Source organism: Myxocyprinus asiaticus, chromosome 19, assembly GCF_019703515.2.
Source record: "Myxocyprinus asiaticus isolate MX2 ecotype Aquarium Trade chromosome 19, UBuf_Myxa_2, whole genome shotgun sequence".
Classification (NCBI taxonomy): domain Eukaryota; kingdom Metazoa; phylum Chordata; class Actinopteri; order Cypriniformes; family Catostomidae; genus Myxocyprinus; species Myxocyprinus asiaticus.
Window position 1 is genome coordinate 26,282,495 of NC_059362.1, and position 22,973 is coordinate 26,305,467.

Consider the following 22,973-nt stretch of genomic DNA (forward strand, 5'->3'; position numbering starts at 1 on the left):
TAATAAAATGTTTAGTACAAAATATTTGTATATATCAGTATTTTAACAGATATTTCAGTATTTCAATATCACTTACTGTCAAAAAGCTAAAAATATCATTAGAATCTCCAGGTGGATTGTTCTTAAAGGACATTTCCAGGTTCAATACAAGTTAAGCTCAATTGACAGCATTTGTGGCATAATGTTGATTACCACAAAAAATAATTCAGACTCGTCTCTCAATTTCTTAAAAATAATCAAAGATCAAATTTACAGTGAGGCACTTACAATGGAAGCGAATGAGGGTTTAAAGGCAGAATTCTGAAGCTTATTATTTTATAAAAGCACTTACATTAATTCTTCTGTTAAAACTCATGTATTATTTGAGCTGTAAAATTGTTTAAATTGTCATTTTTACCATCATTTTAGGGTTTTAGGGTTTGTTGACATCGTCATGGCAACAAAATTGTAAAATTGGCTATAACTTTACATAGAAAAGGTTAGTAAGTGATTGTATCACAGTAAAATCATGTTAACAAGCATATTGTTTACGTCTTGTGGCTATAATTTTGAAATAGTGAGTATTTTAAAGTTTACAGATTGGCCCCATTCACTTCCATTGTATTTGCTTCACTGTAATCCAGATTTTTGCTTTTTTAAAGAAAGGGCCAATCAAAATGATTTATTTGTTATAATCAATATTATGCCACAAATGCTGCCGATTGAGCTTAAAGGAGTAGTTCATCCAAAAATAAAAATTCTCGAATTATTCACTTACCCTGATACCATTCCAGATGTGTATGATTGTCTTTCTTCAGCAGAATACAAATGATGATTTTTAGAAGAAGATAGAGCTCTGTTAGGTCCTTATAATAGAAGTACACGGGTGCCTGCACTGTGGTCCAAAAGTCACATTTAGGCAGCATAAAAGTAATCAATTCAACTCCAGTTGATCAATTAATGTCTTCTGAAGCGAATCGCTTGGTTTATGTAAGAAAAAGTTGATAATAAAAACATTTTTAACTTTAAATTTGGCACTTCCATCCAGGGGTCCGATGCTGTTTGTAATGGCCGAACCCTTGAGTGAACTCGCTGACGCGCTTACATCACGCTTGAAGTCAGCTGCTGGCAGGAAGCGCTTTTTAAAAGTTAAAAACGTTTTAATCATCAATTTTTTTTTTTACACAAACGTATCGACTTGCTTCAGATGACATTCATTGATTGACTGGATTCGTGTGGATTACTTTTATGCTCCCTAAATGTGACTTTTGGACCATCAAAGTGCTGGCACCCGTGTACATCCATTGTAAGGAACTGACAGAGCTCTATCTTCTTCTAGAAATCTTCATTTGTATTCTGATGAAGAATGACAGTCATACATGTGATGGCATCAGGGTAAGTGAATTAATTTTTTTATTTTTGGGTGAACTATTCCTTTTACTTCTTTTGAACCTGGAATATTCCTTTAAATGAAAAGTTACCAGGCAAAAAAGTGAATTTTAAAATTCACTTCCTAGATTAGCAAGTGGAGTACTATAGCAATAAGGCTGCTACAAAGTGTTCTAACGGCTCATTCAAAGAATAAACTTCAGATCTTAGATCAATGAACTATTGTTGAAGGAGGATAGTTGAAGAATGGCAGCAAGATTCCTCAGCATACAGGGGTCTAATCAGAGATCTCTCACCTTGCCATTGTTCTTATGGAATGTGCGAAATCCAGGTGAAATCTTCTTCTAAATGGGAGATAACAACTAAAATCTAGTTTGGACTGGAACCTGCAGACTACACAGGAACTCATTTGGTTACGACTGGGACTCTGCTAATTAAAACAATGGCTTTTGTTGTGTTATTCACTTTATTAAAAATAAATTGTTTTAAAATGACTTGATATGATATTGTTATATCTAAGTTTATGTTCTGAACTGAATTGAACTGTGGTGCTAGACAAACTCAACATAAAATGTTTGGGTGCAAAGCTAGAGGGAACAAGTAGTGCCAAGTTCTTCTTGAATAGCTGATGAATAGGCATTCTCAGACTTTATTGTGATCTATAGAAGCCAAAGGCATACACTGGCACCATGGGCCTCAGATCACAGGGATTTAACACATGGGAAAGGCTTTTTTTGTCCCCAGTGACTCCATAGGAGTGGAATTCAATAAGCACAAACTTCCTCACACTAAATAAAGTTTTACATTATGAGTCACTCCCACTGTACTATATTGAACATTATTCAAAAGAGGAAGCTTGTTCTCAGCATCTAACTGTATGTAGCCGAGTCATATTTGAGGACTTCCATGAAGGCAAAGTGACCTAGTCTACCCTGATCTACTGTATATTATATATATATATATATATATATATATATATATATATATATATATATATATATATATATATATATATATATAGAAATTAAGAAAACTAGATTTTGAAAAAACACAATGTCAGGATTTTGTGGCTGGTTGCCAGAGTGTTGCTCTATGGTCGTTAAGGTGTTCTGGGTGGTTTTAGTGCATTGCTCTGTGGTTGTTTAGGTGTTTTGGGTGGTTACTAGGTGGGCCAAGACCAAAGGACCCTCAAGTCTCTATGATATTCTTATATGACTCGGGTCCCTTCCTCAAACAGTCAAAAGGTCTACAAAAGTCTCACCATGCTAAAATCGTAATTCCAATTGGTAAAGCAATTGCTCATCTCTCCACAACAAGCCACACGATATTGAGGTATCACAAGCGCCATGCCACATCTACAAAAGCGCTATCTAAAAACCACATAATAGCACACATTGGAAAGGAAGAATTTTGAGCAGCCCCCTGAAATCATAACTGGCCATCATCAATGGACAACAAACAGCATTCTGTTTGTCTAATTTTTATGTCGTCCGCCTTCCATGTCTTCAGGGTTAGGGGTTTTAAGTATGCGCAGAAGTAATAGTGATGCTTGCTTGAACTTTTTTGCTGGCATGGAACAGCCAACAACAGTCATGGTCTAGAAAAGTTAAGCTGATACACAAAATAACACCCATGTTATCTGTAGCATCAGGGAAACGTGAGCAAACACAGAAGTGTGAACCGAGGTCTGTTGTGGCTGGGAACAGGGGAAGGTGGGCTTCACACTGGCTTGGGGTTTGCACGGGATACTGCGAAGTCATTGCAGACCCAATTCACACGTACACACATACTTCCACATACACACGCCCTCATCTGTGCACGCATTCCTCGAGACAGGAAGATGATGTTGAAATAATGGGAGGAAGGGGAAATGAGGGTGTGCAGATCTGCACAGGATCAGAGAACTGTCTTTACAGAATTCTCCTGCTATATGCAACACTTCCACCTGATTTCACTCACTGCTTTTTAGATTCAACCCAGCAGCTCTACATTTTGCTCCCTCCTCCGTTTCTATTTCTCTGTATCACATTCTCCCTATTTTGTCTTGCTTTCCCCTTCGTTTCTATAGATAAAAGGAAGCAGAGGAATGCCGCACAGGAAGAACCCTCATTCTTTTGCGTCACGGCTTCCTCTTCCCTTACCAGTTTCCTTCACTGTTAGATCATTCTCTTTTCCTGGGCCAATTTTTCACTTTTCAGAAAGGACAATCTGACAATGACTCAGTTTACAGATAGTACATAACTTCTCTATGAGCAATTACAATGCTAGGTGTGACTTGTACCAGTTACTTCATAATTTTGTTTACTTGTGTTCTATGTACCCATGTTGATGATACTGCAATCTAATCACTTACATTATGCATAAGTTTGTAAAGTATCGAAATTTTGGAGCCACTTTACGTATATTCGGTGTGTTTAACTGCTATGTACTTGAGCATTTGATACAATTCACTTATTATAAACATACTTCTTGTTTTTGTATTGTACTTACATTTAAAGTACCTGCATTTAATTGCATCTGTAGTTACACTGTTAACCTTGCCCCTAATCCTAAACCTAAACCTAACCCTATCCCAACCCTCACCGTAACCCTAACCCTACCTAACCCTAACCCTGAAGGTACGTGCCCAACCTTGCTACTAAATCTAATCCTAACCCTAATCTAAACCCTAACCCTACCCCTAAACATACCCGTACTTCAACCACAGTAGTAGCAAATGTGAATCTTTTGAGAATTTTGCAGAACGACATGTAGTTACACAATAAGTGCATTATATTGTATGTATTTTAATTTTAGTACATAGAAGTTTAAGACACCTAATATAAAGTGGGACCCACATTTTTTTATGGTTTATACTGGTTGGATGGTTTATATTGGCATGGTATTTTCAAATGGCCAAAATAAGTAATGCAACTAAATTACAGGTCCGAGAATGATTGAAAATTGTGATGTATTCTTTATAACATGTAAATGATATATAAGTTTTTAATCTCCAAAAATGTGTAATTAATTAAACATATAAGCAGGTACAGTTGGTATCCACTAAGTCTCTACAAAGTTAAACAGTCAATGATGCTTGATGTCTGTGATGAGGAGGAGGGCAAGGCCAGGCCGTGAGTGCACTCGGCCGGCCCACAATCGGGCTAATCAGCCGAGGAGAGGGATAACGCCGAGCCGGATGCGGCAGTTCGGGAAAGAGAGAGCCACACGTAGCTGCCGTGTGTGTATATGTTTGTGTCTTTTTAAGTTTTAATTAAACATTATTTGGATGGTTTGTCCAGTTCCCTCCTCCTCCTTGCCCATCCTTGATACTGTTACATTGGTGCTGAAACCGATGTACCGAAACGGAAGGAGGAGGGATGCCCTGTCATGGAGTCCTCGCCACTGTCGTCCGCCCAAAGGAGCAGCTACCGGGGGAGAGAGGAGTCACTGCCGGCCCACTGGATGCGGAGGAAAGGCCACCGTCCGTAAGGGGAGGAGGGGCTCACTGCCGGCCACCTGGAGTGGTGGAGCCGCTGCCAGGGGTGGAGGGGCTCGCTACCAGCTGCCAGAACGCAGAGGGGCGTTCCATCCACCAGGGGTAGGAGGACTCGCTGCTGTCCGCCCGGGGAGGAGTGGCTGTCATCCGCCAGAGGTTGGAGGAGTGGTCGAGGACCAGGCGATGGCATGTCTGGGAGCCGGCAAATAATTTTTTTTCCCTTTCTCTCTCTCTCTCTCTCTCTCTCACTGTTGCGCTGCCTCGCTCTTTCCCTCTCCACTTTTCCCTCCCCTTGTCTCCCTCCCAGGTCTTGAAAGGTGGGGAAAGCCTGCCACAGGCGCAGCCAGAAGGGCAAGTGTACGTCATGCCAGGGGTTTGGGAAAGAGAGAGCCACACGCAGCTGCCGTGTGTGTATTTGTTTGTGTCTTTTTAAGTTTTCATTAAACATTATTTTGATGGTTCATCCGCTTCCCACCTCCTCCTTGCCCATCCTTGATACTGTTACAATGACATACTATTGAACATATGTGACAATCAAATTTCTTATCGATGACATAAAGGTAATAATACATGTTTATAAAGTCAGGGTGATTCTATGACAACATGTAGCAATGTAACTGTTTGAAAATGTTAAGACAACATTTAATTGTCTGAACGGTGTATTCCTTAATGGTGTATCTACTCACACCCAAATCCCACTTTCAATATCCTTGTCAATATCATCAGTCAGGATGAATGTTTAACAGGAAAAAAATTATGAAACTAGACCCTTTCTGCTTTCATAAGGCAAAACTTATTTCTTTTCATTATTGTACTCTTCACATCTCTGTTCATTTATACTATTCTATTGACAAAAATTACGTTAATAAAACCTAATCAAACACATACTCACACTCTCCCTGTGGCTTTCTCTTTCTGCCAATCCATACCGCTCCATCTCTCTACACATTTTCAACAAATTCCATTCTCATTTCATCTCATCTTACCTCATCTCTGTGTCAGTCTTAACAACAGTGTGAACATTACTGAAACATACTCTTAGTATCAAGTTTTTAAACACTGAGTTACTAACAGATCTCCGTGTAGTACAGAATTGTCGTATGAAAACGTGCAAGTGTCGAAAGACCCTGACCTGTATATTTATATTTTGAACTTCCAAAAAATGTATTCATTATTGACAATGAAAACAAGACCTCTAATCATACTATAGCTATGGTAAAGTGATTCTGAAAAATATCATGTATTGACCACACATAATGTTAAAATCAAATTACTGAGATCTGGATTCAGATTCCAAACACAAATGAAAAGTTGTAGCAATTATCAACAATCTTGTAGGTAAAGCTCTTTGTGGACCCAACTCCACAGAAATAGGTCAAACACACGCACACACACTAAACAAAACACAAAAAGAAAATACATAGTAAAGGAACAAATTTATGCCAGTGAGACAGAAATACAGATAAACAGATAATCACATATAGCCTGTTAAAACATGTTTGATACACAGACTCATATGCTATCAGAGTTAAAATGCTCTTATACAAATACACACACACAGCTTGGTGGGGGAGGACTGTGTATGAGATAATGGTTGAGCTCATTCTCTGGACTCACTCCCCCTCCTAAACGCCTGGCAGCCAGCTTTTGTGTGTGTGTGTGTGTGTGTGTGTGTGTGTGTGTGGGTGGGTGGGAGAGCCTAATTCTTTTGCATACTTTTGTATATATGTATCTGATGCATGTCTGTGCATGTAGGTAATACAAGTAAATCTATAATTTTCTTCTAAGTAAAAATACTGAATAGTGATACACCAGTTCAATCAGGTGTATGTAAATGTGTACTTTCTAATGGCTCGAATGTATGAAAAGTCTGAGGAAGACAAATCTAAAAAAAAAAAAACTCAGATTAAAGGATATGGTAAACAAGTTACATATTGTTAATATTTAGAGCACTACTTCCTCCTCTGTTGATTTTGGCAGAGGAGGCATTGCACAATACTAGAGTGGACAATGAAATAATGTTGATCAAACTTCCCACTCATGGCTCTTTGTGTGCATGGTTTCTATTATAAAGTTGTACTACAATTCTACAATACAATATTTAGGGGACATTGCTTAACAATGGAGGCAAGACAGATACATCAACACTCACTTTATTCACAATATTCTCCCAGAATGCTTCATGTTCCAGGGGTTTTCTGGTACTCTGGGGATTTTGGAGAAAATGAATGGCTGTACTGAGCATGCAAGAAAATTATGGCTAAATACTCTTGGCTGGCATCATAGCATTAATCATGCAGATTAAATAAAGTCTGCGTTAAGATAAGGCCATAAACTTTTCAAGACTTTTACACATAATGTGTTTTTGCATCTACAGTTACTAAAGTCAGGAGTAGGTTTCATTTGTGTGTCTACTCTGTCAGGTTTGGCTCTGATGTTGCACAGAAGGGAGACTATTTTACTATATGACCTTATTATGTCTTCTTGTGCTTTCCTTCTTTCTAGCATGATATTTTTCCCAGTCAACTTCGTTTGTGATTTGAAATACTTTTTATGGGCTTTTGTCTTAAATTGACAGGACAGTGGAGGTAGACAAGAAAGTAGCAGGCGAGCGATGGAAATGGGATCAGGATTCAGGACATGATGCAAACAGGACTCAAACCTTAGTCCCTGTGAGCAACAGCTTCTTTCTATGTGTCATACCCAATTAACCAAAACTCTGACTTTGAAACATATACTAGACATATATTTAAACATTATGCACACAAAAACAGAGGTTAAAAGTTTAATAATTAATTATTTTTTTACCTTTTAGACAAAAAAACAAAATCTTTTAAATATATGATACACAGTATATCACATTTGATACATGAGGCTTTTAAAGGTCTTTATTCGCATCAATTAATTTTTGTAAAGGACTTTTGTTTCTCGTAGTAGTAAATCTTACTGAATCTTAATAGGACTCTCTGGGCTTTTCAGAGATACTAAATGTTTGGGAGTTTTGCCAATTCAACTTTCTCTCCTTGGTCTATAAAAATGTATGACATTAAAATTCAACAAATCAAATCAAAACATCAAATGTTTTATTTTTTCTTCAAAAAACAATTATCATATGATTTTTATGCACCAAACGCTATACTGACACTTAAAAAAGCTAAATTATAAAACCTTTTTTTGTTGTTGCTGGGACTCTGGAGGTAGTAAGATGACACCATGCTAGCTTTTGATGTAAAACAATGAGATCTTTATAATGACAGAGCAGGCTGCATATATAAAAATATATAAAATATCAGTTTCCACATTAAATATATCTTATAAATATTATATGTCATCATTTTCAAAGTTCTGTGTTTTTTACTGTGATGGGTATTAATGGATTTTAAGGTAACTGAGAGATATACCTCAAAAGCTTGTTATGATACAAATATGATCAAAGAATGTGATAAAAAAAAATTCAAATGTATGTTGAAAATTATTAATGGCGAAAGAGAACTTTCATTTTTTATAGACTCCATCTGAATTTTTCTATTCTCTACATTAACCCTGTTTTTATCCCTATCCTTAAATACCCCCCTGGTCTTCACCATAATCTAATATTATGGGTATGTGAATGACATGCAGTATACACACAAAGACCTCAGTAAAAGATATATACATTATTTTCTATTGGCTTTAATTTATGGATGCAGTTGCAGTTTGTACAGTTGCAATCGAAATTGAATATTCAAGAAGTATAGAAAAGACCTGTGGTGTCCTGGAAGATGGTTTTATAGATGTATGACACTAAACTGAAAATGAGTTTTAGACCCATGGGTCAGCAGTACGTCTGGAGTAAGATGACAAGGTGATGACAAGAACGACACCATCCCCACAGTCAAGCATGGAGGTGGGTCAGTCCTGTTATGGGGGTGTTTTGCGGCTGCAGGAAATGGCTATCCTGACTATGTGACTGACACCATGGATTCTTTCAGGTATCAGGCCATTTTGGCATGAAAAATGTGATGACTTCAGTGTGTAAATTGAAGCTCGGTGATCACTGGACTTTCCAGCAAGACAATAACATCAAGGATACATTCCTTGTACAAGTTGTCCAAAATCTGGTTCAGGGATAGGTCGTGGAATGCCCTTAAATGACCCTTTCAATCCATCATTAATATCCCATTGCAAACATTTGTTGGGATTTCAAGGAAGCAGTGGCAGCACAGAAACCAAAGAATGTCAATGAGCTGGAAGCTTTTGCTCATGAGAAATGTTTACAAATTCTAATAGAGAGGTGTCCGAAGCCTGAGAACACTTACCTGAAACATTTATTTGCTGTTATTAAGGATAAAGGATGCTCCACAAATGATTGACTTTGGGGGTTGAATATTTTTGACGACATTTGTGGAGAGAATTAGTTATTTTTTATTTTAACATTTGGGTAAACTGAACTCTTTGTTCTCAAAATCACTCAAATGTGTATTAAAAACTTACTTTGACTGTTTACTGAGGTTTTAGTTGATATGTTTAAATTCACATCACCAGAATGTATTGCTGGTCAGGGGGGATGAATAATTTTGATTGCAACTGTATGTGTGCAACTTGTTGAAGTTTTCAGAGACAAATGTGTTTTTTATTGTCTGAAAAGTCATTTTGGGCTTGTTTGTGTTAAATTTATTACTTGAATCGATTGGCATATCCTTTGAAAGCTATATGAAGTACTACTAAGCCCATTTTTTAGCTGTATCATATTCATGATTCATTGTTTATACACATCAAAGTGCAAATAAACAATTCCATTTTGGCAGTTTCCTAAACTCCAACTCCAACTCATAAGAATTCTAAAAAAAAAAAAAAAGAAAACAAAAACAAAACAAATTCACTACATAATTTTGTTGCTATTTATCGCTGTTTTTTTTTTTTTTTTTTTTTTTTTCTTTATTTGATTTATAATAAAATTACTCCATATGAGCATAACAGTGGGAGTTTTTAGAACTGTATGGTTCATTTGAGGTCACAGTGCATATCTCCATATTTAAAGGTATCTCAGATTTATACACATGCAATGAGATGAGCTTATTAAAAAAATGCACAGGACACTTTAAGGGGCTGACTAGGTCATGGCTTGCTAAATATTATTGGGGGGAACACCTTGGTGGTGTCTCTGAATTAAAAAAAATAGGAAAGAATGCAAAAAACAAATATAAATAAATACAATATGCATTATTGCCTTGAGGGTTTTCTCACAGACCGTGGTGTGTTTAAGAGAAATGGCCAAGGGAGTTACAGGGGAGAGTAAGGGGATGTTCACAAAGGACACATTCTTGCCCAGAAAAAACAGCAAGGCAGGGCTCTCAAGATGCGTTTTAAAAATTGAACTTCTTTTCACTTGACATGATGTCTTAAAAAAAGTTTTAAAAAAACAGCGAGACACTGTAACGGTCAAGAAACACTAATCTAGTGCATGTTTACATAGAAAAACTATTTAAAAACACTGCAGACAGATGCAAGAACATGCAATGTGTGCTCAGCCCCTAAGGAGGTCTATGTTGGTGTCCAGTCACCATAGCCTCTATGTAGGTGTTCTCCTCTCTCGGTTAGCTGGGGATTATGTGACGGATCAGTTGGGGTATGAGGGCACACAAGATAAAGAGATAAAGATCACATCTTAAGCCTCACACACACACAGACCCCAAACACTGGGTGGAGGTTCACTATTAGTGTCAGTCATTGTCATATTACACATACAGACATGACAATAAAGATATGGAGGCCAGTGATGTAACATACAAGCATATATCGATATGAGCACATAGAGGACATTACACATACCCTCGGCCGGTGGGTTCTCCTCCGTGTGACCGTTAAATTCTGACTGATCGTCTGTCTTCCCGTTAAGACTGGAGATTGAGATCTGTCCATTCTTCTGAAGAGGCTAATAGGGAAGAATGAGAGAGAGGGGGAGAAAAGAGAGAAAGGGAGGGCAAGAATTACAAAATGTTCTTGGCTACAAACAACTGACCTTTGCAATGTGTTGAATCTGATTGTGTTTTTAATGTTGTGGCAACCAACATGCTATGTAAATGTAAGTATGTAAATGCATATGCAAATACTAATACATTGTAAATTAGTGGTCCTAAACATGCACTCTTGTGTTGCTGTGGCACAGAATTACATTCAAATGTCTGTGCCAAGAAACCGGATTACTGACTTGATGAACAAGAGGCTGTGCTTTACTGTGAATATAGAGCATTTTTAGGCTTGGCTTGTCTTGACTATATTCACAATAGAGCACAACCTCAAGTTCCTTATGGCTTTTATAAAATGGTTAACACATAATAAAAATATTAACACAAAGTTTTATTAAAATTTTAATATTTTATCTAAAATAATTAAACGCCATCCTTCTATTAGAAGATATGAAAGATATAGTCCCTGACAGTAAACAGTAACAGAAAGATGCTATGCAACAAAAATAATGATCGGCTATGGGTGCTGCCAAGTGATACATATAGTAGCAAAATAGAGTACATTGTGAATAAAGCACGGCTGTTGACCAATCTGCTACCAGGACCAGTACTATCCATTTTAGAATATTTGTTATTGTTCAGGTTAATAAGATTTAACTTGTGCAATAAGCTTCTCTTCAAACTGTTAATCCACCATGACAGCAGTTGTCCTGAAACTGATCTTAAATTAATGTCAACTATATTTGCCCCATGGCAACATTAAGAATTGACCAGAAAGAGAACACTAACTGTATAAAATTTACTGTCCGCTATAGTGCCCCTTGTGGCAGCACTGAAAATGCAACACGTACTTGCGTAGAGTAATGATTTGCTGTCTGACACATTTTGGAAATGCAACACCGCACCAAAACCATGTGTAACTAGACACATTTGTATTCATGTCCTTGCGCAGAGTATGTTTCGGGCCAACATGCAGCACTGGGAGGGTTACTTCTAAAATGTACTTCACTACAGATTACAGAATCTGAGAAAAAAGTCATTTGTAACATATTCCGTTAGATTACACAAGGTCAGTAAAATATTCTAAATACTTTGGATTACTTCTTCAACACTGGCAGATTTATTTACTTGTTTGACTATAAATAAGTTAAAAGTAAAAAAATCTGCCAGTATTGTAAGACACATATTAAAATGACATTTTCAGAAAAAAGCTTAAATATATCATGCAGTGTTGCTTCTTAAACAAGATAAAGCACATTTATCTTGTTTTAAGGATTTTCAGATATTTTTGAAGGAAACAAATTCTCATCAAGAATAAGATTTTTGCAATACATCATTGCCCTAATATCAAATGTCTTATTAGAGAGAGAAAAAAAGATCAAACTTGGATTCTCTTGATAGAAAAAAAATAATCGTGTCTGGTAATGGGTGCATGTTAAACAGCATTTTAGCTTAGCATAAAGCTAAATGTTCACTACATGCTGCTCCAAACTTGCTTCAAAACCCCACAGTGTACACAACCACATCATCTGATTGCATAATTTACAAATACAAATACTACATGAAATAAATAACAATAAAATGCAAAGTAATCTCTGCAGTAATTAAAATAATTTTTGAATGTAACTTATACTGATTACCAATTATTTAAATTTTAACTGTAGTGTAATACAGTTACTAATATTTTGTATTATAAATACTTAATCCTGTTACATGTATTCTGTTACTCCCCGACCCTGCCTACATTACATCACACTTATGAAAGACATCTTAGAGCACTCTATTTACATATAACAATCCATATTTTTATTGTGTAATACACTGATCAGCTACAACATTAAAACCACTGACAGGTGAAGTGAATAACATTTATTATCTTGTCACAATGGCACCTGTCAAGGGGTGGGATATATTAGGCAGCAAGTGAACAGTCAGTTCTTGAATTTCATGTGTTGAAAGCAGGAAAAATGGGCAAGCGTAAGGATCTGAGCGACTTTGAAAAGAGCTATGATGGCTAGACAACTGGGTCAGAGCATCTCCAAAACAGCAGGTCTTGTGGGATGTTCCCGTATGCAGTGGTTAGTACCTACCAAAAGCGTTTTTTTTAATGTTGTGGCTGATCGGTGTAAGCAATCACAATGGCAAGTTTGCTGACTTATTTTTGCATCTTAATCATCTACAACTACAGGCCTACAACATATTAAGTAGTGCACACTATATGCTATGCTACATCGATTTCAGATACAGTACACGAGCTTTGGTGTTTATGTATTTAAGGTGATGTTATCTTAACCACACCTGATTTTAAAGAAGAAAAAAAACGTAACTGAAAATAACACAATGGGTTCAGTGGCTGCAGGCCTCTGACTAGTCTGGCTGCAAAGAGCTCAGTATATACACATACACACGCACAGTCAAAAACATACACCTACATACAGGCTCCCTAGGATGGTTTAATCAAACTAACGGTCCAGGCTGGTTTCTAAATGGGAGGCGCCTCCTGTGCACCATCCAAAGGCTTTGGCACTTCTCTTGTGCCCTAAAGTTATGTGTTAAAACAGGTCCAAAGGAAGAGCTTAGTGGAGAACCAAGATTTGAGAAGCGACTTGAGAGGTGATAGTTCATAGTTTTAATTTCAGCATTAGCTCCCATATGGATAACTTCATGCATTAAACTAATGTTGACATGTGACGAACAGACAGAAGGAAAAACAAAGCGAGGAAAAAAATCCAAGAGAGGTGACCCATCTGACTGGCTGAGGATTTTCTGTGGATTTGGACGGCTGATTAGGGCTGGATATTGATACAGATTTCCTGATTTAATTAGATTCCGATTCATTCAAGCTCACCTCTCAATTCATTTCGATTCAGATCTCGATTCGATATCGATTAATTTGGGTACATTTTTGTTACAATGTCCATTTTGCTTACATATAAAAGATATTTTAGCTTTTGAACATTTTTCAAATTCAGTCTATTCTATCAATTAATGTCTTGAAATTGCAAATATTATGTTGCATATATATTTTTGTTATGTTTATTGTTTACTTGCATAATTTGTACTATTAACAAGTATTTACATTGATCTGTAGAACACGTGCTAAACCTGTCTCTTTAAGACTAGTGGCATCAGCCAGAAAGCGCATATAACGAGAAAAGACGTGCGTGGTTTCTTTAGTCCATCTACAGTTTGTGTGGTTAGAATTAAATGTTAATTTTTTTGTTGTTTTTAATCACCAACTGACTGTAAAGAACAGAAAGGGTGTTAAAAGAAACATTGTTCAATGACGTATGGATTGCATGGATCTCGTCTTTGGACACAGAACAAGTTAAACTAAACTTTTACTCTCAACATGCAGAGAAAGGACCTCTGTGCTAATAACTTCTCCACTATAATACATAATCACTGTTGAGTGAAATCTGAACATTTACTAGCTAGCCAGTAGCTAATCATAGACATTTTTAGTCGCATAGAGTAAGATTTGGTTGCACATGTGAGTGATTTGCTTGCATTATAGAGGGTTGCCACATACATTGAAAGATCAATCTTGGGATTTAAGAATCAATACCGAGATCATTCAAACAAAGATTGCGATGCATTGGAAAAACTATATTTTTACCCAGCCCTACGGTTGATACAAATAACTATGCATCCACAATTTGCTTGGGTACATTACATATTTCAGTAATGGTAGAATGTCCTGATTCTCAACTGTGGGTTTTCTATCGCATTATGGAGCCAAGCAGCATTGTTGGACAGGACTGTAAATGTAAATAGCACCCTTCAGTGCAGTAACGTCTCCAAAAAGATCCTAAATTGGCTTCTTAAATGTAATCTGGATAAAATAACTGTATGAATAAGATTAATTTGCATAGATCTGGTTTTTAAATAATAATGTCCCTTTCTCTTCATAAACATCTCTTCATTTTTCTTCTTTTTTCTTCTTCTAATGTCTACTTGGCCTTTGCATTCTACAGCAGTCTACAGCAAGTTTGGAGAAAAAAGAAAATACAGAATTTGTAGGTTTCATATTAGAATGACTTTTCACTCCGAGCAGCACAGTTCTATTAAGTTAAAGGTCAATCAAGCTCCCTAATAGTTTAATAATAGAACAGTAATAGGAATCACTAAGTACTCTCTTGTCTGACTGTAGAAAAGCTTGTGAGCAATGCAGTTACATTAAGAAAGTTGCTTTATTTTTAGTGGCAGAAATAAACATGAGCGTGAAAACACGAGCCTTGTTCAGCTTTGACAGTGCTCTGGCAGGTGTCCTTTTAACCCTTCCTGGTCCCTGGCCCCCAGGCCTATCTCATAACTGTCATTCCCCACATTCCAAGGCCACTTCACAGAATTCCAGCCTGATGGGGTCAACCCCACCCAAATTCTCCAGACAAACCTCTGCTTCATCCCTGCCTTCATCTGACCTCACGTCACAGGCCATTTTCAGATCTGTGACTTTTTAGTGCAAAATACAGGCCTACAAAGAATAATCTGGTTAGCACCACACATGTTTTTCAATGCCACAAAGACATCTGCTTTAAACTCTTTACCTCCCCATTCCAATTTTTATGATAAATATCACTTATTTCATTATGAAAAGAAATTATTATTGATGTTTTTATACAGTATTTGGCATCAACATCTAAAATTAAATCTCCAAAATATATTTACTGAGGAATGTTAAGGAGGACTGTTAAGTCTGAACATCATCAAATGTATTTAAATAAAATGACTGATGTATTTCCATAAATGTCACATAATTTATGCAACTGTTAGAGTGGATTTTACAAAATGAGCAAGTTGTTTACTACATATCTGAGTATATCATTTCACCTTTATCCCCAAGAGCCACCAAGAACTTTTAGCAAATTACTAGGCCCAAGGACATTTTCTAGCTGAAAAAAAGAAAGAAAAAATAAAACCCCATCTGAGTCAAGATCATAATACCGAACCATTTGTTTCGATGGTAAGCAAAGTTTTTATACCCATTATTTTATATATACAGTGACAGAGAGAGAACAAGGAAAATTTACATGACTTTGATTATGGATAATTAAAAGCTAAATCTGGCTATTTTTAGAATATACTCAATCCTGACACAGCTCCTTTTTTATGATCCTAACTCGAGACTGATCTCACAGAGAATTCGGAAACAGTAGGTTGACATTTCTTGAGCTAAACTCGGTCTGTGCTTATCGAAATTCAAAGCACATCCCCCAGTGGCCAAAGTGAGAAATGCTTTTGAACGTAAGGGCATGTGTGAGTGAGTTGAAAAGCGAGTTGAAAAGAGCGTTGTTTTTTGCTGTAAAGGATTGCATATTTTATTAACTCTACCCCAAATCACAACCCTAAACCTAACTGTCAGTGGAGTAAAAATCTTAATATAATATCTGTATTGCACTCGTTTCCCACCCTGCCCAACTCTCTCCTCTCTTGCCTTCTATCTGTTCCTTTCTACAGATCAGAGGTTAATGGGTGACTGTCTGGCCCAAACATCACTCTCCAAAGAGATTGCAAATCACTTTTCTGCAGGTGAGAAGGGACAGAAAGAGACAGGGAAGGAGTGAATTAATGCCCTCCTAAACATCTATCCAGCTGTCAAATACTCTAGATAGCTGTCAAATGTCATCTGTCTACCTGACAAATCTGCCACCTTCTAAAGGTTCTCAAGGCTGTCTTTGTCTTCATGACATTGGACTGTTTAATATGAAGTTTATAGTTTGATTTTAAATTAAGACATTTATTGGGATTATGAATCACTGTAGACAGGAGCAATATGTGCAATCAAAATATACTGTAAAAATTAGGGCTATCAATCGATAACATTTTTTAATTTCATGACATGCTGATCATTTAATTGAATTAATCGCATACATAAATAATATATATGAAGCTAATGTATCGCCTTAATTTTTTTAAATGCATTATTACATCTATTTGAAGTTCCTTATTCTCTTTCTGTAAGCAATTCATCAGGATTACCATAAACACATATATTAAGGTACCATACAATTTATGCAAGTGTTTTATCATTTATTTCTCATTCAAATCAGTATACATCTGTATTATAGGCACATTTCTGATTCAGATTACATCTGGCAAACCTTAAATTGCTGCAGTTAAGAGTTTCCAAGCTTTTAAATGACACTTATTTTTCAAATGAGTGGCTTTTAATAAATTATCTAGCAGTTCCAGGTTAAAATTTAAAAATTAAAATGTAATACATTTAAAAAAAAAAAAAAACATTATTGGCTATCACTATCACCCACAATGAGCTGTGAATTCTCAAATTGTGAATTATCACCTAAAATAAGTGGTACTTCAAGCGTGAATTGCTCCGATAGGAATAATAGTTATTACGGTCCGTGGACATGATTCATTGCGCACATTGTTTTAATGCATTATTTTTTTGTAGAATTAATTGTACTGAATTAACGGGTTAAATCAACAGCCCTAGTAAAAATGTTTACAAGCTATCAACACAATCCTTGTTTTCATTCATAATTTTTGTCATTTCAACTCAATTTTATAAGACTTCAGAGTTGTTTAACACTTTTGCGTCAATAAAAAAAGATACTTAGAGGTCCTTCGAGGACAAAAATGTCCACGTCAAAAAACAGCCATAATAATATTATATATTAATATTATTTTCCACTTTCAATTAGTTTTAAACCAACATCAGTCCTGATCATAACTACCAAATATTCATTCATTTTCAGATTTTATCCCTTTAAATGCCAGTCAGTTTATATAATGCCACTGTTGTTTTTAATGAAGAAAAAAAAAACACAAAAAATTAATGATTTTCTTTTTTTTTTTTGGATTATCACAGTCTGGGATATGTCAATGATTAGTGACATCATTGATTTTGATGCATTATTATTTTTTGTGCAGTGTCAGATTTAAAAAAAAAAAAAAAACACACTTAGAGGACAAATATGTCAGTCAAAAAACTGCCATAAAAATATTATATATTAATACTATTCTCCACTTTCATTTTTTAACCAACATCATCCCTGATCATAACTACCAAATATACATACATTTTTAGAATTTTAACCCTTTAAATGCAAGTTTGTTTACATAATGCCACTGTTGTTTTTTACACGCACACACACGTGTTGGTGCAGCTATCATTATGAGGACTCTCCATAGACATAATGATTTTTATCCTGTACAGACTATAGATTCTATCCCCTAACCCTACCCCTACCCCTACCCCTAAACCTAACTCTCACAAAAAAACTTTCTGCATTTTTACATTTTCAATAAAACATAATTTAGTATGTTTTCTAAGCGATTTGAATTATGGGAACACTAGAAATGTCCTCATAAACCACATTTATAGCATAATACCCTTGTAATTACCAATTTGTTACCTAAAAAAAGTTATCGTAAACCACTTAAACCTGCCCACGCACACACACACACACACGCACAAATTTCTCACACTCTGACACCCATACCAACACACCTACACAATTTTAGCTGCATCATTTATTCAATTGGCCTGCAGTGCTCTATAATACAGCAAACAGAAAACAGGAAAAAAGCATGAATTTGCTCCATAGCTAAACATGAGAAAGATAGAGCCATCTACTGGAAAATATTAAAAATTGTCATTTTGAAGCCAGGGCTCCAGAATGAAGGCATAATATCACAGAATTCATGATTTTAGATTTAATGGCACTGGGATCAAATATTGCAATTTTAATGGGTTTCAATGGGGACATTTTAGTCATGAAGGTCCTGAGTGTAACTATTTTGTGTACACAGTGTATTATAGATGTATTTTAGGAACTGAGGTTGAAATATCAAAATTCCCCCCAAAAATACACACCTTTGGCAAAATGTATGCCATTGGCATTAACACAGAAAAAATGATCAAAAGAACAAAAATGAAAAAGACACAAATGTCCCGCAAGAGTTAAAACTTATTAAACTGAATCTTGAACAAGTTCAAAGTGTACAAAAAAAGTGCAATCAATTTATTACTGGAAACTGTCACATTTGATCCACTATTATTTTACTTAAAACATTAAGGTTTCATTTAAACAATTTTAGAGGGAGTCGTGTGGTGCCATGCGAGGTTCGGATGTGTGAACGGCGAGCTCTGTGCACTTTGCTGGTGAGATTCGATACACCCTGTTCCATAACTTTGTTTTATAGATTATTTTTGCTGTGTAATTCTGTCTCACAAAATTTGTATAGAAACACCGGACTTGAGCAATCCGACTGCAAAGTTGTCATAGGGGCTCTCGTAGGCGTACATGGACTGTTTGAGTTTGGAGGGATGGACGCCAGTTGCCGCTGTCGTGCACGGGGTTAATGCGCATGTTTGTTTGGTTCTGGGCAATGTTCGGGGCTCAACTGTTGCACTAATGTTGGAATGTGGTCTTTATAATCCTGTTTTTGACACACAATCTATTTTTTCTTACATGTTAAAATGTCAAATGTTAATATGAGTGGATTGTCTCTTTCCACGTGGAATGTGAATGGGTTGGGGCACCTCATAAAAAGAAGGAAGGTTATTTCTCTTCTTAAGCGTAAGAAATATGATATAGTGTTTCTTCAAGAAACGCATCTTTCCCTGCAGGAAGCTGAAAAATTTGGAAAGATATGGGGTGGGCATTTTTTTTATAGTGCTGGCTCGAGTAAGAGGAGGGTAGTCATTACACTAATAAGTAAACATCTACAATACAATTGTCTCAAACAGAGTAAAGATAAATTAGGAACAGTCATTATTGTTTTAGCTGAAATTCAGGGACAAACTCTTATTGTGGCAAATATTTATGCACCTAACATTGATGATCAGGGCTTTTTTATAGATCTTGAAGGGATGTCGAAAGCCGCTGGCACCCCTCATGATATAATATTGGGAGGAGACTTTAATATTTTGATGGACTCAGTCCTTGATCAAATTAAGCAAAAGTGTGCAAGCCCCCTAGAGCAACATTGACGCTTCACAGGATGTGTAAAAATCTTGGTCTTACATATATTTTGAGACTTTTGAACCCATCTGGTAGGGACTATACATTTTTTTCTTCAGGCCATAAGATTTACTCTAGAATAGATTATTTTTTTATATCTAATTCCCTCATTTCATCTGTTGTTGTCTGCTCAATTGGAAACATTTTAGTCTCAGATCACGCCCTGATGTGTTTAGAGGTGTTGCCACATACGGAGAAAAATAAATCATATAGTTGGCGCTTTAATATGTCCCTTTTGCAAAATCCTGAATTGCAACAATTACTAAAGGCTGAAATCAATGCCTATATTGAGACCAACTGGTCCTCAGTATCCTCTGTGGCCATGGCTTGTGAGGCACTTAAGGCGGTTCTTAAGGGCCAGATCATACAGTATGCCTCATTCATCCAAAAATCCAAAGCACTAGTGGAATTGGAAGGGAATATTAAAAGTGCCGAGGTAGAGCTGAAGCGCCGAATGTCATCTAATAGCCTCAGAGAATTGACCCGATTAAAATACAGATATAATACTATTTTGTCACGGAAGGTGGAGTTTTGGCTATTCAGGGCAAGACATTCATACACTGAGTTGGGGACAAATCAGGGAAGCTTCTGGCTAGATATATAACAGAGAGAGTCTTTTTCCCCCATTCCCTCAGTGAAATCTTCTGGTGGTGAAATATTTACCTCAGCCATTGATATTAATAATCCTTTTTATCCTGTTCGTGACGAATGTTTTGGGGGCCTGGGTAGCTCAGCGAGTATTGATGCTGACTACCACCCCTGGAGTCGCGAGTTTGAATCCAGGGTGTGCTGAGTGACTCCAGCCAGGTCTCCTAGGCACCCAAATTGGCCCGGTTGCTAGGGAGGGTAGAGTCACAAGGGGTAACCTCCTCGTGTCACGATTAGTGGTTCTCGCTCTCAATCGGGTGCCTGGTAAATTGTGCGTGGATCACAGATAGTAGCATGAGCCTCCACTTGCAGAGTCTCCGCAGTGTCATGCACAACGAGCCACGTGATAAGATGGATTGAGAGACTGAAGCGTGGATTGACTGTCTCAGAAGCGGAGGCAATTGAGACTTGTACTCTGCCACCCGGATTGAGGTGAGTAACCGCACCACCACGAGGACCTGCTAAGTAGTGGGAATTGGGCATTCCAAATTGGGAGAAAAGGGGATAATAATTTAAAAAAAGATGGCTTTGCCACTGAAATTCTTAGATCTTATGCTAGTCAAGTCAAGTCATTTTTATTTGTATAGCGCCTTTCATAACACACATTGTTTCAAAGCAGCTTTACAGAAGATCAGGCATTAACAGAAGATAAAACTGTAATATCTATAATGTCTTAGAGTCATCATTGTGTAGTTTGATAAAATACGATTGCGAATTGTATTTAAAAATAAGTAATTAAATAATAATTGTATTTATAACCCCAGTGAGCAAGCTGAAGGTGACTGTGGCAAGGAACACAAAACTCCATAAGATGTTGGTTAATGGAGAAAAATAACCTTGGGAGAAACCAGACTCACTGTGGGGGCCAGTTCCTCTCTGGCTAACATCATGAATATAATGCCAATATTACTTATGTATAGTGCAAGTCATGCTTTAAAATTATTTAACTAAGTAAGTGTTAAGGGTCAGTGTTTAAAACAAAAATTTTGTATGAACTGTATGATTAATGACTAATGTCTTTGAAGTCCATCCTGCATTAACTGCAGAAGTTCACATAGATGCAACTGTCCTTGTTAGTTGGCTGATGAAGGGTTTTGTTGGCAATTAATTGATAGTCAATGTATTCCATTTCAAGAGCATAGTCCATCATTAGACCGAGGTGATGCAGGCAGAGATCAGTTAGGTGCATCGCAGTTCAACCTGGCTGGTAATTTCGGTGAGGTCTATCCTAAATCTAAGGTTCAGGCAATGGCATATGAAGTATCCCATGTCTTATGGTTGGAGTTGGCATCAGTTCATCCTCTGAAGTCCATCATAATAGACTGAAGTGATGTTTGGCTGGCATCGGGCTCCATTTTTGCTTGAAGTTTATAAGGATTCACTAAAGAATGGAAAGCTTCCGCCAACCATGACACAAGCCCGGATCAGTCTGATCAGTTCTTAAAAAGGACAAGGATCCAAGTGAGTGTAAGAGTTACCGTCCAATTTCCCTGATCAAGCTAGAGGTTAAAATATTGTAAAAAAAATCTGGCTAACCGATTAAGTAAAGTTATGACATCTCTTATACATATAGATCAGGTGGGGTTTATTTGGGGCCATTATCACGTATTCCCTGTGTTTTTGCTTAGACTTTTATTTTGAAATTCTTGTTTAGTTCCCCGTTCCTGTTTCCTGTTAATTTTGTAGTCCTTTGTAGTTTCTTTTCATGATTGGTTTTCCCCTGATTGTTTTCCCCAGGTGTTCCTCATTTCCTTGTTTGCCCATTTGTATTTAAGCCCTTGTTTCCCCTGTTCCCTATCTGTCACTCACTCGACGTTGGTGTCGATGTAGTGACACTAGGTGTCACTCTTGGGAGCCCGAGACACCTCTGGTCTTTGATAAAAGGCCAATGAAAATTGGCGAGTGGTATTTGCATGCCACTCCCCCGAACATACGGGTATAAAAGGAGCTGGTATGCAACCACTCATTCAGATTTTCTCTTCGGAGCCTAACGGTCATGCTCACTGAGCTGAATACTACTGTTCATTCACCTCTGCTGGATCTGACGGCGCATTTCAGCGGCTTCTCCCTCCTCTGCACTGGTGCACTGCAGAGAACGCCCCTGGGCGCTTCGGCAGAAAAACTAGAGAGTATATTTTCTGAAAGAGCATTTTTCCCCTGTAAAAGAGTATATATTTCTCTAAAAGAGTGCACACACGGAACGTCTTTTTAAAGATGCGTCTTTTTAAAGATGCTTTTCCGATTGTGTGTTATTCCTGGTTGTGCTCGTTATCTCTCGCCTTCTAACGGTCACGGTCTTTCGTGTCTGGGCACTGCTCACGCGGAGACAGCGTTCGTGGATGGTCATGTTCTCATTGCAAGAATATGTCCATGGCAACGTTGCGGTCGCGGCTCGCCTTCGTAAGAAAGCAAGCCACCCCAGAGGCTCCCGCCTCGGTCCTTTTACCCACGGGTTTGAGGCCAGCGCGGCTAGCACTGGGGGCGATTTGGGGACCCCAATGGGACCGCCTCCGCCGGGTATCCCCCCGCGGACCTCCCATT

The 22,973-nt window shown here is 37.2% G+C and overlaps 1 protein-coding gene across 1 annotated transcript in view; it reads right to left on the reverse strand.

Moving 5' to 3' along the window:
- Positions 1-22,973, reverse strand: part of LOC127410333 (A-kinase anchor protein 12-like) — a 73,180-nt gene that overhangs the window by 13,982 nt on the left and 36,225 nt on the right. Inside the window, exon 2 of the mRNA XM_051645535.1 lies at positions 10,658-10,760. Coding sequence (XP_051501495.1) covers positions 10,658-10,760 — 103 coding nt within the window. The remainder of the gene's footprint in view (positions 1-10,657; positions 10,761-22,973) is intronic.